The 16,956-nt window shown below is 37.3% G+C and overlaps 1 protein-coding gene across 4 annotated transcripts in view; it reads left to right on the top strand.

Moving 5' to 3' along the window:
- The window catches only part of LOC106875511 (DDB1- and CUL4-associated factor 17), a 54,044-nt gene that overhangs the window by 25,431 nt on the left and 11,657 nt on the right, over positions 1-16,956 (top strand). For all 4 annotated transcript variants that reach the window (XM_014923715.2, XM_014923700.2, XM_014923690.2 and 1 more), the window contains 5 exons: positions 3,402-3,509; positions 6,770-6,869; positions 7,147-7,280; positions 10,706-10,818; positions 13,291-13,378. In XM_014923715.2, coding sequence (XP_014779201.1) covers positions 3,402-3,509; positions 6,770-6,869; positions 7,147-7,280; positions 10,706-10,818; positions 13,291-13,378 — 543 coding nt within the window. The remainder of the gene's footprint in view (positions 1-3,401; positions 3,510-6,769; positions 6,870-7,146; positions 7,281-10,705; positions 10,819-13,290; positions 13,379-16,956) is intronic.

Below are 16,956 nucleotides of genomic sequence, written 5' to 3'. Positions count from 1 at the left end.
ACACACACACACACACACAGTAATGGTTGTTACCACCTCAACGTAGTTATTCTCTCCAGAACACTGTTACTACTCTTTTTAACCCAAGGATGACATCTCCTCCAGCTGGGTAACAGCACAAAGGGAGCAAACAATTCCCATCCAGTGTTGGCAGGAACCAACAGACCAGCTGGTTTCTGGGTATTATCCTTCCTCGGTACTGATTATACCTGTCTGCTAGACATGGCAGTCGTTCGTCCAAGTTCGCAATATATAAACAAAGTAACACACAGCCACTGATCTTGCAGCAAGCAAAGTAGCTAGTTCTAAAATCTCTATACGAGATGCAAATAGTAACTCTACTGGAATGTAATGGCTAGCACCATTTGAGTGTGATCGTTGCCAACATCGCCTTCCTGGCACGTGAGAAACATTCGAGAGAGGTCATTGCCGGTGCCGCTGTTGTTGTGTCCTGTTTTATTATTTTTATTGTATTTGTGTAACATTGTTCGTTTGTTTCTGTCCTTGTTTTTGTATACATTTGTTGCTTTCTTCCAAGGAATCTAATGTTCTTAGCTTAGTTTCTCCTTGGGGCTGGCCAGATTGGAGCAATATTGAGAATAACCAGCCGGAATTGCAAGAATAATCTGGATCTCGACTGAGGAAAGAAAACTCCGAAAGACCTGTCCGTGTTTTCTTTGTATCGTCTATCTGGATGTTTTGTCCCATTCTTGTATCACCTACTGTCTGGATATTTTGCATTCTTGTCCCATTCTGTATTATTTATACATATATATTTATTTGAAAAACCTACACGACTAGGTGAAAAGCGCTTCATTTAATATGTGACATTAATAAAAATCTGTAAATGTACAAACATCCAGGTTTCTGAGTACCTTAATTTTATATATATATATATATATATATATATACACACACAACTTGTTAATAGAACAGAGAGTAATGTGTATTCAATTTATTTATAGCTGTTTCATAATCTTTTTAGTTATATAACAGATGTTACATCAATACTAACATGCATATAAAATAGACATATACTGACATATATAAGTAAATATATATGCATGTATGTACCCACTTATAGAAGAGTGCTGATATGGGATCCAGCAGACTAATCCTCAGACATGATACATGGTGGTTGAAAACATCAATTCTATTACAGAGTAAACTGACTCTATATATCCAGAGGCAAAAGATGTACTCAGCATGTTACCAGTTATGCCAGTTACTTTAAGGGACCAATGGCCATAGAACAATTCAAATTCAGAAGAAGCAGCAATAAAGTAGAAAAAAAAATAATTGAAAAAAAAAAAACCTAAGTAATCAGAACACTATAAGTCTATCAACTAAAGATGGCATGGAAGAAAGATAAAACTAATTTCCAAAGAGAGATAGGTTGACCAGTCTAGTATTAAGTTAGGTGAATAATAGAATAACTGAATAAATAAATAAAATGAAATTAAAAATGGAAAGATATATAGTGAGAAAGAAGTGAGAAATATAACGAGCGAAGATAATTAAGGTTTAAAAGAAAGACCAGAGACAGAAAGTGGGTGCATGAGTTGTTGGAACTTCACACTCTGCTGGTTTTGAGGGATGGCAGTGTATTTTCAAGAACATTGATATGGTATCAACTCCACACATTTGCGAATAATCACCTGTTCATTAGCATACACATTCATATGTGCATATTAGCATATTATATACATTTATACATACCCATATTTGCCCTAACATAGACACACGTGCAGGCACAACCATTTCACACATGTATGCAAACACACACGTACAATATAGTACAAAACATTAAATTCAAAGTAATGGTATAGTGGTAGAAGATTAAAAATTAGTTAATTAACCAAAAAAATAGTATAATCATAATGAATTGCCAGTTATAGGAATGTTTCTCAAGTACATGGATTTAATTATTACATTAATTTTTGGCATTGTATAGATATGACATGTGATTCAAATGTAGGCAATTTATTATTACATCATTTCTTTGATTGATAATATTCAGTTTGCATTTAATTATTTTACAGGCTTCTGACATGTACAAATTACATGCCCCATTTTTACCTCTGTACAGTTGTGCCTTGCATATGATGAACCATGTAATGTTGTACTTGATTCCTTTATTGGTAAGCATCCAGGGGAAAGTAGCTAAAAATGTAAAGTTAGCTTTATTTCTATCCCTAAAGCTGTAAGTATAGTTATAGTATCAACATTTTAATTTATTTGAGGTAGCTCCAGTATACATGCAGTCATTTCCTAGTGCATGTATGTAACATATGCTACATTGTTACAAAGGCAATAGCTGTCTAGCAAACATTGGGTTTGATTTCACTGAATTTGATTTCAATTTCACTTGCCTCAACAGGTCTTTACAAGCAGAATTTAGTGTCCAATGAAGGAAAGGTATGTAGAAGTGGGCTGGTTACACCACTGGCATAGGCCACGGGATATGGTCTCACTTGGCTTGCCGGGTCTTCTCATGCACAGCATATTTCCAAAGTTTTCGGTCACTAGTCATTGCCTTGGTGAGGCCTAATGTTTGAAGGTTGTGCTTCACCACCTCATCCCAGGTCTTCCTGGGTCTACCTCTTCCACAGGTTCCCTCAACCGCTAGGGTGTGGCACATTTTCACACAGCTATCCTCATCCATTCTCGCCACATGACCATACCAGTGTAATCGTCTCTCTTGCCCACCACAACTGATGCTTCTTAGGTCCGACTTTTCTCTCAAGATACTTACACTCTGTCAAGTATGCACACTGAGATTACACATCTATCGGAGCATACTGGCTTCATTCCTTGCAAGCTTACACATGTCCTCAGCAGTCACGGCCCATGTTTCACTGCCATGTAGCATGGCTGTTCGTACACACATGTCATACAGTCTACCTTTTACTCTGAGCGAGCGACCCTTTGTCACCAGTAGAGGTAGGAGCTCTCTGAACTTTGCCCAGGCTATTCTTACTCTTAATTGCTTTATCTACCAAGGTACTGTCAATTCGGATAGCTGGCCCCTCTGTTAGGTTGATATTCAGCAGACTCTCACAAAAGAAAACTGGGCTAGGAGGGAGTGTGGAGAGCAGAATCAGTAAAGAACCAATAGTGAGCCTTACTCACTGATTACCTTAGCGAGACAGATAAGGGTGTAGTTTCATTTCATTATCAGCATACTCAAATTATTGTGTACATGTAGTTAAGAAGTGAAATTTTTAATCACATATGCGCGCACGCATGCACACACACACACACACATACCAAAAGCTCCTTTATCCATCATTCCATGAATGGTTTGTATTTTTTATATTTTTGTTAGCTAATTCACATTCTTCTCTATTTTTATAAACATTTATATAATGCCATTCCTTTTTAATCATTTTCATACTTAGATTTTTGGTCCTAAATTTGAGGATGGTTTGGTCACAGATAATTTGTTGATCATAAATTATCGGGGTGGATTTGTTGAATTGTATAGCATGGATTTTATTTTAAAACATGTAAGTATTGGAACTTTTTTTAATTTTCACATATTTTGTCTGATCTACTTCTCTGTCATCTAATATGTTGATTTAAAACAAATTTTTCTTCATTTGCAAAAGAGTGATGGTTTTCCCAAATGTGTACTTTTGAATCCTAAACTGGATTCCTTTCAGCTTGCCTATTACACAACCATGAAAAGATAGCCGTGATTATTTGTTTGTCAAAGCTACTGACAACAGTAATCAAATTTGTTATTTGCTATTACCCTAAATACAATATTACAGCTGTATGTTATTATCATCATCATCATTTAATATTCATCTTCCAAGCTGATATGAGTTGATATTTCAATATAATTTGACATGTTGGAGGACTGGATCATGTTCCAATGTCTACTTTTGCATGGTTTCTATCGCTGGATGCCCTTCCTAATGTCAACTACTTTACAGAGTATACTGGGTGGGTTTTTTTTGGGGGGTGGGGGTGGGGGGCAGCACCAGCACTAGTGAGTATGTCTTTCAACCTGTAAGGCCTTAGCTTAAAGTTGATCTTGTATCCACTTTAAAGTAGGTGCAGTGGACATTGAATAGAAGGTGCAATGATTTTGTCGGGCTGATGAAGGAGGGTAAATTTAAATGAGAGGAAGAGGTTTATAGTTGCAACATGGTGGTTATTAACAGAGTAACAAAGTATGCAGTATTGGGGATGGGAGTATGGGAGGCAACAGGGAAAGGGAAAGGATTAATGATAGGGTTTAGTAAGAAATAGAAGGGGGCAGTGTGGTAAGGTAATAAGCTGAGTTGTGTAGGGGTGTTTTGGGCTAGCCCTATATGTTATATAGGATAAATACTTCCTAAGCCAAGATATGATATTGTTTAGCCTTGGCATATACAGACCCTTAATGAAAAGTGTCCCTGCTGTGACCCTCCACTGCTTCTGTATATCTAGAACCACATTATCTAATATGTCCTTTCTTTTATGAAATGAGAGAGTGTATTACTAAGGAGATTTGGCTGCTATGTCTAGATGGTTAGTCGACTGCAACAAGATAGCTTTAGATATTAATGGCTGCTATTTCTTACCTCCTGTTTTATGGCATTATGCAGATGATGGACATTCTATTGGCTTCCATCATCATCATTCAGTTGGTTGATCAACTAAACATCTGACTTACTTAATTAACATGTAACTGAATATTCCAGAAACAGATGTACACTTAATGTAATTCTTAGACCAAATCAGTTTGATATAATATATGACAAGGCTGGACCTATAAATTACAGGTGCAATCCATAGACTGGATTTCTTTAGATATGTCTATCTAACCAGGGCTTAGATCTTTGTCACACAGATTCAGCCCAGGATTTCATGTTTGTGAAGTGAACTTCTTAACCACATAACCATGCTTACATCCACAGAGAAGAGAGATGAGAGGCAGATCTTTTCCTTGATAGAACATCAGTGTATGTTGCAGTTAACATTCATGTGTGTTGTGGTATTTTATTTCTACTGAACTTGGGTAATGTAGAATATAGTGTTTAGTCTATAAACACAATGAAGCACCTATTAAAAATTTGAACTTTTGATACACCCAAATGTTATCCAATAAATTATGCACTTAAACAATACACTTCTACATTGCAATTGCATAAAAAAAAAGGAAGAATTTGGTTTGATGAGCCTTTTGAAGGATGTTGATATCAAAGGAAGTAGCTGTACCCATGGCTTTCATAAACTTGGTTCCAATCTGGTGCAGATTGGTCTATGTACCTTTCTTTTTATAACAGGAAATGCTACATCAGTGAAATTTAGTGCAATTGAACAATAACCTCATTGGTTACAGGTTCTCAATGATAAGCCAATCACTGGTTCGCTGCTTTTCCGACAGCAAAATGATGCAGTTTGAGACACACTGAATAAAGGATGGGAAGCTCATGAGTCTGCACACTCACTGCTGACCTGAAACTAAACATTACAAATAATTATAATTTACAACTGTGGTCCAATCCATGCCATCATGAAAAGCGGATGTTAAATGATGATGATGATGATAATACTGATGAACTGTACTATAATAACTATAAGTTCATTTCATAACTGAATTGTTAAGGTGCTTTATCCCATTGTGTGGCATCTTAGGCTGAAGCTTTCCCCCATAACTTTTGGCTAACCAATACTTTGTGAGCGGAATATAGTAGACACAGAAATTGTGTTGAACTAAGTTGTAGGTGTATTACACACACACACACACACACGTATATATATATATATATATATATATATATATATATATATATATATATATATATATATATATATATATATATATATACCTTATGATGATATAGAAAGTTGTAAACAATGTTGAAAATCAATAAACTTGTGCTTTTGGACAATGCATGTTGTGATATTTGCTTGAAAGCACCAGTTTCTTGGCTTTCTTACAATGTTTACAGTTTTCTACATTACCAAAAAGATACACATGTGCACCCTTGCATGCATGCTCACACAGAGGCTTCCACACAATTTCTATCTACTTCCCCTCACAGAGTACTGGTTAACCAAAAGTTCTGTCAAGGAGCACTTGCCTAATATGCCATGCAGTGGGTTTGAATACATCCGAATGCAATGGAAAGTGAACTTGTAATTGTTGTAGTTATTACAACTATAAATTATAGTTGTGATGTTATTTAGACCCCTATCAGAAATGAGTGTGCAAATCAAGAGTCAAAGGCATTTGAGTGATTACCATTTCATATTTTATTCATACAGGACTGCATTATTCAATGTTTTCAATATTTTTTAAAGAGTAAGGGTTTGATTTGAGTGAAACTTCACTGCTTTTTCTAGTGACTACATAGAGGTTGCTAGAAATGGTTTTCTAAATTGGTTCATAGTTTTTCTAATTGTAGGTCTTGTTTAGCTCCAAGACAACTCTGATTGAAGACCTATGATCAGAGGAATTCTAGACATGGCTACCTCATCTATTTTGGGGGTATGCAGGACTACATTATCCATTCTGTCCTTTTGTTCACCATGAAACTAGAGTATGATTCACAGGAGATTAAGCTGCTATTTATAACAGATCCTCATAAAGTCTCCATTATTGGTTCATTGTTGCAGTTGTAGGGGAAAAAATCATGGTTGGCTGTAAATACGTAATAGATCTTGAAAGGTAATTCACTTTCGTTGACTATAATGTCACAACTTATTTATTATCCTCAGTGAATCTGATATTTAAAATATAGTTAAGAAGTGGTTGCTGTTCTATTTCCAGTATGTCTTGTATGAAGCCCAGTTGTGTGAGCCAGATCCTGTCACAGGACACGTTGTAGGGCTCTATCCACATGGTCTTCCTTTTAATATCAAGATTAAAGGTAAAATAGCTTCTCCAATTTATTTTCCTCTTCAATTTTCTTTGAACTACACCATATATTTATTATTGTCAAACCATCTGCTTGTTACTGTCATATCATCTCTTACACTCCATGCTGCCTTTTACTGTTTTACTGTTTGTTACTGCATTATTGTCATGTTATCTGTCTACTACTATACACCATCAATTACTGTCGTGTCATCTTCTGTTAGTATGAATGTAAAGTTTGGAAGTGAGTATAATATAGTATGTTAGCATTTTTTTTTTCTTTTTTGCAGCTCAGCCTCCATTAATGCTAAGGGTGAAATCAGTTGATCATGATATTCAGTTTGGTGGCTTTCCATTTCATATGCTATTAGCATCTGAACATCGAGGGGTATTCTATGTGAAGTCTTTAGTTGATAACAACTTGGTGAGTAGCAAAGAATTGCTATTACTCATTTTTGTGTACATTTCAGTATAAATTGAAGCGTTCAATAGTCAGGTAGTGTGAGAGCAGAACTTCCACTAGTAAAGTACAAAACACGACAATATATTTAGATATGCATGTAAGATGACTTCCATCTGTACCAAAATTCACTGAAACAAGTGGAAATGGGTTAGAATTTCATATGGTAAACAAAAGAATGTGTGTTTAGCAAAACATTTAGACTTCATTCATTGTTATAAAATTGAATAAATGATCGATTGGTTGGTTGGTTGGTTTTTGGAAATTTGCCTAATAATGTCATTTAGGTGGAGGAATGGCTGGGGTATGTGGGGAAACTGTTGATTGAACCTATTTTGTACAAAATCATCTGATCACAGATTTTTGTGTTCATTTTGACTGCTGCAAGTTATCATAGCAGCACCATAGTCAACTGCTACAAAGGTAAAGGTGAGGCCTTGGATAGAAATAATTACAGAGGTATCAAATTGTTGGATCAGGTGATGAAAGTTATGGAGAAAGTCACTGCCCGACTAATTAGGGGGAGAATTAGTCTAGATGAGATGCAGTTTGGTTTTGTGCCAGGGAGAAGCACCACTGATGCTATATTTCTGGTAAGACAGCTGCAAGAGAAATATATAGCCAGAGATAAACCTCTGTCCTTAGCTTTTGTTGACTTTTGGAGAAAGCTTTTGGCAGGGTCCCCTGATCCCTTATCTGGTGGTCAATGTGGAAATTAGGGATAGACGAGTGGCTGGTGAGAGCTGTACAAGCCATATACAGAGACACTACCAGTAAGGTGAGTATAGGCAACAAGTACAGCGAAGAATTCAGGGGAACAAGTAGGGGTTCACCAAGGATCAGTGCTCAGCCCCCTCTTGTTCATCATAGTCCTCCAGGAATTTAAGACAGGCTGCCCCTGGGTGCTCCTCAATGCTGATGGTATGTAAAAGCACCTTTGAGTGTTGAGCCTCATGGAGGCAAGGACCGAGATCATTTAGTATTATGTCTGGTTTCAAGCATTGGGCCTCATAGAGGAAATGACCTAGTCCATTTGGCATTATGTTGTACTTGAGAAGAAGACCCATCAAGCCAAGTAAAACTGCAGTCGTGGCAGAGACCGGTGTCCTGCAAATGGCAACCATGCTGGTGACTCGTAAAAGCACTCATTACACTCTTGGAGTGGTTGGTATTAGGATGGGTATCCAGCTGTAGAAACCCTGCCAAAACAGACTGGAATTTGGTGCAGCCTCCCAGCTTGCCAGCCCCTGGTCAAACCATCCAAGCCATGCCAGCATGGACAATGGATGTTAAATGATGATGAGGATGATGATATGGAGTTTTTTGTTTTCTTTTTTTTTTTTTTTTTTTTTTTTTTTTTTTTTTTTTTGCATATCTGGGAGGAAAAGGTCTAGTGCTCATGACCCTTATTCAGGATCACCAAGACTGATGAAAGGAAGGTAAAAGTTATCTTCAGTTCTTGTTTGAATACCTGCAATAGAATGAACTCCACTAAAAGCATCCAGGGTCCATGTGGTGAACACAGATAGTTAAGTCTACCACCCAAGAACAGAAACAAATTGTCCAGGCTTTCACACAGTTTCTGACTACCAAATGTAACTCACAAGATTTTGATCATCCTTATCCTATTGTAGAAGATACTTACTTGAGATGCTACAGAGTTTAATATTTTCCAAGCATTTAAGATACATTGTGTTATTAATAGATATCTTCCTGACTCAATATGAATGTCAGTGTACTAAATGTTGAGATTTGCCTTTTTGATGCAAATAAAGGTTTGAACTCAGCTCGATATGCCATAATTTATACATGGTGCTTATGGTAATGAGCTGCTCTTCTTTATGATATCTATTCCTAATGAGAACAGAACCATTGAAAGTTAAGTGTTCCTTCTAGGGGCACAGAATAATAAGCAGTTTACTGATATCTTAATAACTTGGTCAATCATTGTAGATCATTGTGACTCAGAAAAACCACAAATCCCTTCAGGTAGATGGTCCTGCTCGATCTGTAGGTAAGACATAGGTATAAACTCCATAAGAAGTACCTGGTGTAAGCTATGGACACATAAGAGGTGCAGCAATATCAAAAGAAGGTTAACTGGGAAGATAGTTTTTGTATGTAACAGATGCACAGGAACAATAAACACTGAAAATGTGCAGAAAACAGCTTCCATCACATGCCAGGGGAAAATACCAGAAGTAGTTGATAGCTTCTGTTACCTAGGTGACCAAGTCAGTGGCTGGGGTGGATACTCTGAGAATGTAGCTGCTAGAATAAGAATTGCCTGGGCAAAGTTCAGAGAGCTCCTACCTCTGCTGGTAATAAAGGGACTCTCGCTCAGAGTGAAAGAGTAGACTGCATGATGCATGTGTGTAAAAAGCCATGCTACACAGCAGGGAAACATGGTCTGTGACTGTTGAGGACATGTGTAGGCTTGAACAAAATGAAGCTAGTATGCTCCGCTGGATGTGTAATGTCAGTGTGCATACATGACAGAGTGTAAGTGTCCTGAGAGAAAAGTTGGACATAAGAAGCATTAGATGTGGTGTGCAAGAGAGATGACTGCACTGGTGTGGTCATGTGTTATGTATGGATGAGGACAGCTGTGTGAGGAAGTGCCACTACCTAACTGTGGAGGGAACCTATGGAGGGAACCTGTGGAAGAGGTAGAGCCAGGAAGACATGGGATGAGGTGGTGAAGCACAACCTTCAAACATTGGGCCTCACAGAGGCAATAACAAGCGACTGAGACCTTTGGAGATTTGCTGTGCTCGAGAAGACCTGGGAAGCCAAGTGAGATCATAGCCGTGATTTATACCAGTATTGCATAACCGACCCATTTGAGAGTACCCTTCACTCGTTGGGCAATATGCTGTGCTTGAGAAGACCTGTTAAGTGAAATCATTATCATGGCTGATGCCAGTATCATCTGACTGGCATGTAAAAAGCACCATTCGAGTGTGGTCGATGCTAATGCCACCAGACTGACTCCCATGCTAGTGACATGTAAAAAGCATCATTCAAGCATGGTCATTGCCAGTCCTGCCTGACTGGCTCCTGTGCCGGTGGCACGTAAAAAGCACCATTCGACCGTGGTTGATGCCAGTGCTGCCTCACTGGCCCCCATCCCAGTGGCACGTAAAAGATACCCGCTACACTCTCGGTTGGTGTTAGGGAGGACATCCAGCTGCAAAAACCTTGCCAGATCAGATTGGAACCTGGTGCAGCTTACTGGCTTGCCAGTCCCCAGTCAAACCATCCAACCCATACCAACATGGAAAACATGTTAAACAATGATGATAATGATGAAATAAATAACTCTCTGTCTTCAGCTGAATAAGTCACTCCATGGGTTTTGTTTACATGAATTTACTTGTCTGTTGTAGATACAAGGTGGACTTCTTGATCTTGGCAATGAGAAAAGCATTGAAGATGACACTGCAGTTTTCCATCCAGATGTACACAACAAAATAATTCTCTATGGTGGTTCAACAATAAGGTCAGTTTGTTTCTTGACCTATTGACCATGTAATCATTTTAGTATTCTCCTTTTCCCCATGGTATACCAATATATCCAAATTTACTAATTTCACTGCATAATTTTTGCCATCATAAACCACCACCAATTTCCTTAAACTTTTTTTTCTTTAATCATTTTAGTATTTGATGCAATAGCTATTGTATTTGCTTACTAAAGACCAATACAAGAACTGAAATTCAAATCTTCCTACTAATATTTTGTCATATTGTAAAAGCTGTATCACAAAGGCAAGGCTTTCACTTCAAAGACACAAAATATTTAATCTCTCAACAGAATTATTAACATTTTCAACTATTCTCTGCATAATGCAAGTACTGTTCATGCAAATGAACAGTTAACACCTACTCAGTTGAATAAGTAGTAAGAATAATGCATACAATGTTCTGTATAGCAGTGAAATCCTTTCCATAACAACTTCCCTGCTATCTTTAAAATAAAGACCACGTGTTTATATTTGAACAGCCTGTTTCACAATAAAAGCAAAATCAAGCTAATGAAGGAGCCTCTATGTAGTTGCCTGACTTGCTATAAATAGCAGCTAAATGTACCTCAGATCACACCTTACTATCAAAAACAGTAGAACAGTAGAACAAGGCAGCGAGATGGTAGAAACGTTAGCACGCCGGGCGAAATGCTTAACGGTATTTCGTCTGCCACTATGTTCTAAGTTCAAATTCTGCCGAGATCGACTTAGCCTTTCATCCTTTTGGGGTTGATTAAATAAGTACCAGTTATGCACTGGGGTCATTATAATTGACTTAATCCGTTTGTCTGTCCTTGTTTGGCCCCTCTATGTTTAGCCCCTTGTGGGCAATAAAGAAATAAGAACAGTAATGTAGTCCCTCATAGACAATTAGCAAAATGGTCATGGCTGAAATGCTTAGGATTGTAAGTTTGCTTTGTCTTCGAACCTGGGTTCTCATTCTTAAGGTATTTTTTGATATTATTATTATTATTATTCAGGTCACTGCCTGGAATCTAACTTGGAATCTTGGGGTTAGTAGCCTATGCTCTTAACCACTATACCATATCCCCATGGGCAATTATGGAGTGAATTTTAGGGATTATAAATCTAATATTCTCCTATCCTTCCTTAATATTGGTTCCCATATGCTATTCATATCTGCACTTGGTCTACTTAGGAGGTTGTTGTGTCCTAGCATATGTGCTGCTTCTTTTAGTTTTCGTATTTTCCAGTGGTGTTCTCTCTCTATTATTTTAACTTCATCCCACAGGAGGAGGTGGTCTCCATTTTTCCATACATGATCAGCTATACCCGATTTATCAATATCTTCCCATGTCACAGCTTTGCAATGTTCCTCTACCCTTATTTTAAGGGGGCGGCATGTTTCGCCTGCCTTTGTATAACCCACCACAGCTGCATGAGATGGAGTACACGCAGTTTTTGGTCATATTCTCTTCTATTGGTGGTTTTACTCAAAGGAGATATTTGCAAAGTGTTGTATTATTCTTGAATACTGCCCTGATGTCATATGGGCCGCATATCTTTTGCATCTTTTCGGAGGGGCCTTTCACATAGAGTAAACAGACTGTGGACAATTTATTGGTTTCATCCTCTCTTTTCTTCATAATTGGAGTGGGTAATATGTTTTTGGGTTAGTTGTTGCTTAATAGATTATTACTGAGCTTGATCATTTCTTCGTGGTGGGCATCGCGATCGCTACTTATATTCTTTGCTCGATGTTTTAGGCACTGAGCAATCCCTCTCTGTATGTACAGTGTATGTACACAGCTTGAATCCAGTGTCTTTATCAGTATCATTGCTTCTAATATACAGAGACCAAATGTTTAAATCCTATCACTGAGCGCTCTCGTCCTTGCCACCAGACAAATTCAGCATTTGTCATGTAAAAGGGACTGTTTAATTCATGTTCACTGCAGCTAAGCTGTATTAATAATGTTTCTCGTTACAGCAAAATTAATGGCAGGACTACCAATCTTGTTAACTCTCACAACTCCATTACATACACATCATAAGTTCACATCTTATTAACGATGGCATTGTTTATATAAAACTGACAGTATACTGACTCTACTCTATTTATACATTAACCACAGCTTAAGCCAAGGAGGACAGTCCAATATTAAAATTTGACTTTTACATTTTTCCTGCTGGTATGAATTGGACAAAAGTTATTGGTGACTGTGGTATCTAGTTGGCTGCCCCTCCTGTCACCAACTCTGGTTTTTATTCCACTGGTCTCCACATAAAGTAGTGAGCTATGAACTTTTGTATATGAGAGGCATAAACATTGTCACCATATTCACTTACAAGCAGACAATATGATTTGCAGAAACACTTATATTTCTTTCCCTGAAATATAAGGACTTTTTTAGTTGTAGTGGTGGTGGTGGTGGTATTTATTGTCATTATAATAATAATAATTATGTTCATTCTTTCATCACCAGGATTCTAAAGCTTGTCAATGATGTCAATTCCAAAAAATGTATTAAGTTACAAAAAGAAATTTTGCTGGATCAAATTTACAAAAGTCCTGTAAGTAAGGATCTCTCTATGATATTTATCAGATTTCATAATTTTTCTAGTTTCAAATGCCATTTTGTTTGTATCTGAAAATATGAAGGTCAAATATATTTTTTTTATTTATGTTGAATCAACAGTTAAGTTTTAATTTTATTCAAATGTGACTTGGTCAATGTTTCTACTGTTCTTCTTTCCCATCAACATCTTGTCAGCTAAGGCCACATGTATTTCAGCCAACCTCCCTCCTCTTTGCTTAATTTTTATACAATAAATATGCTGATTGAAATGTACGCGTGTATTAATATGGTATTGATAATAATGATGATGATAATAATAATAATAATAATGATTAATGATGATAATGCCCGGATGCAGTACCAGGCAGTGGCTCTCATGGCTTCTGATCTTAACTGATTGGAAGTGTTATCATGTACATTGTTTTGTCTTGGTATAAAAAGATGGGCTACAGCAAATATTCTGCTCAATACCACAGATTTGCTTGTCAGTTGTTTGACCTTAACCAGTTGAGCATGTCCCTTGGTGCCTGACGATATGTGCATCTCTGATCATGAGCAGAAGTAGTGGGGGAGCATCATGGCCATGTGTTGAGAGGAATTCTTTGGGGTTTGAATAATTCACCTTTGGAAACATGGGTGTTTTGCTCAACATCCTTAAACAAACCTTATTCAGGGACCTTTTGAACGGGATGGGCTACTCGACCTGAAGAAAATTCTAACTGGGCCCCACCTGCGAGGTCATGTGCTGTTTTTGATATGAAATCACCATGTCGCACACATATGGTTGTGTAGCATGTGCCTGGTGTACCCTAATCAGATGGGTAGTCATGAATGGGCTTCGTATATTTTACCCCAGTGTCACGTTGATGGTATGCACTGCTCTCTCACTCATGATAATAATGATAATAATAATAATAATAATAATAACTGTAAACGGTACCAAAAAAACTGATGTATGGCCTGGATAAACTTCAAAAATGCTTATGACATGTTGCCACATTTGTGGATTTTGGAAATACTCAACATGTGTAGAATAGCTGAGAACGTGTATGCACTGATTAAGAACAGCATGCCTAGTTGGAAAACGTGTCTTTCCTGTAACAACCAGCACTTAGCCGAGATAACAGTCAAAAGTGCTATCTTCCAAGGAGACTCTTGTTCACCTCTGTTATTTGTTATAGCCTTGTTCCCACTTTCTGTAGTCCTACGCAAAATCAGTGTGCACTATGAGCTGAGAAAGAATGGACCTCGTCTCAGTCACCTTCTCTTCACAGATGATTTAAAACTGTTTCTTAAAAACAGAGCCTGAATGAAGCGGCAGGCTGAGACTGTGCAAATGTGAAGCAAGGATATAGGGATGGAATTTGAGATCTTGAAGTCTGCAGTGTTTACTTTGAAATGGAGGAAAAGAGTAAATTGTAGGGGAATAGAATTGCCAGATTGAAAGAGAATGGAAGACCCAGATGATAATAAGCACAAGTACCTTGGGATCCTGGAGCTGGACAATATCTTGCACAAAGAAATGTAAGACAGTCATCAGTGCATATTTCAAATGCCTCAAACTTCTCTTGAAATCAAAGCTCAACTCAAGGAACTTTGTGACTTGTGACTGCCTTCAACATATAGGCTGTTGCTGTAGTCCGCTATAGTGCACCGATCCTGAAATCGATACAAGTGGAGATTGACCAACTCGATCGTACTACCCGAAAGACAATGATAATACATGGTACCCTCCACCCTAAGGCAAACATACACAGGCTCTACATAAAGAGAGGTAAAGGTGGACATGGGCTGATTAGCATACAGGAGTGCATCAACATTGAAGGAAGAAACATGGCAGAATATTTGGTAAACAGCAAACAAGACCTGCTACCATATGCTGCTAGTGCAGAAGGATCTAACAAAAATGGACTTGAGAGTGCTCATGAATTTCGATGAAGAACAGCCAATGAAAGAGTACCCCTACTCTGTATGGAATTATATGGTCAGTTTTATGCAATTTCCATCCAACAAATAATACTTGGTTGATCTGAGGTAATAGTATTTGTCTAAAGTTTTAGGCAGTGGTTTTTGAACCTGTTATCATGTGATTGCAAAGAGAACTTCACCATACAGCCATGCCTACACCTGAGCACGAAGGATATGGAGGTACATAGGGATATAGTTTCAGAGATCTGCATGATGAGTATTTGATGCTAAGATACCCAGGATAGATTTGTGGGACTTATAATCTATCTGGCTGCTCTAAATAAAACTTTTAGCTATACATATATACTAAAATAGCTAATATCAGTTTCCCTTTATGTCTGCAGTTTCAGTTGTAACATTTGAGGAATTGAGCTTGTGGGAAAGTCTGTCTTTTCTTTCACCCTGCTAGAAATAGCAGCCAAATCTCCCAGAAACTTTATCATCCTCAAAAATGAAAGAGTGATTAACTAATGTTAGTCTACAAAAAAAAACAAAAAAAGCTATGCCTAAAAGCAAAAGTTGGTACGGTCATACCTGGAACATTTTAGATTATAAGTCAACTTGGGATTAAGCAACAACATTAAAAATCATAACTAGAATTTAATGAAATAAAAAATTTTTTAACAAGGTCTGTTAGTGTGGTGTGAGAAGACACTACTGAAAATTTTGTCTTCACTTAGAATATAGTGTACCACATGTAAATCAGCCATTCTCTTTCCAACAAAACTTTTAAACTTTTAACAAACAATGAAATATCAAATTACAATGTTGTATGCCTTTTCAAAAAATGTTAGAGTATAACCGAGTGCTTAGTTTTCATTTATGCTTCATATCATTTCGTGATATGAAGTATAAATCTTATCATAAAACTGATAAACCATCCTGTACTATCCTAAGAAGAAGTAAAACCTATGGACTGGATAATGCTGTGTGAGATATGTCTGATTAAAAGATGGGATGTCGTAGCTAAAATGGATTTTATCACAGGTCTGCTGCATCTTGGTAACTTTTGAAAGTTTGCATGAGTAAATAGTATGCATATAAAGTCGAATAATTTTTTTGTCATAAGGGAAAGAAGTCTAACAATGGTGTATGGTGGTTGTTGTCATTGGGTGTGCTGTGACACTAACCATACTATGACTAACATTAGTATTACTCTAATTAAGCATACAAACTGTATTTCTATTTAAAATGTGGGATCCAAAATGTAAATAATGTAAACTAAATTCAATTGAGATATAGATATATGGCACTGAAGTAAACTGAATTAATAATCTATACTATAAATTGCAGTGTTCTTGATTGCTTGATTGATTGAATTGAGTGTCAGCAGATTCACTCGAGAACGGTGCAGTGGAATCGCGTGAAATTCAGCAGAGAGCGGCAGCATGGTCCACTCATGTTCAGGAGATTTTTATTGCCCTCCAATTCCCATGGTTACCGAGATAATCGATTATTACTTTTTAAGATAGGAATATCCCATTCAAAGTGGGGAGGGGCGATTTTGTTGCCTTTCCCATGCGCGGAATTTTACGAAAAACCAGCACAATAAAGATTATTTTTTTACAAGTAATGTGACTGGGTTTCATCATCATCATCATCATC

Source organism: Octopus bimaculoides, chromosome 13 (assembly GCF_001194135.2).
Source record: "Octopus bimaculoides isolate UCB-OBI-ISO-001 chromosome 13, ASM119413v2, whole genome shotgun sequence".
Taxonomy (NCBI): Eukaryota; Metazoa; Mollusca; class Cephalopoda; order Octopoda; family Octopodidae; genus Octopus; species Octopus bimaculoides.
Note: the sequence above shows the minus strand (reverse complement) of the source record. Positions and strands in the feature narration are given on the sequence as shown.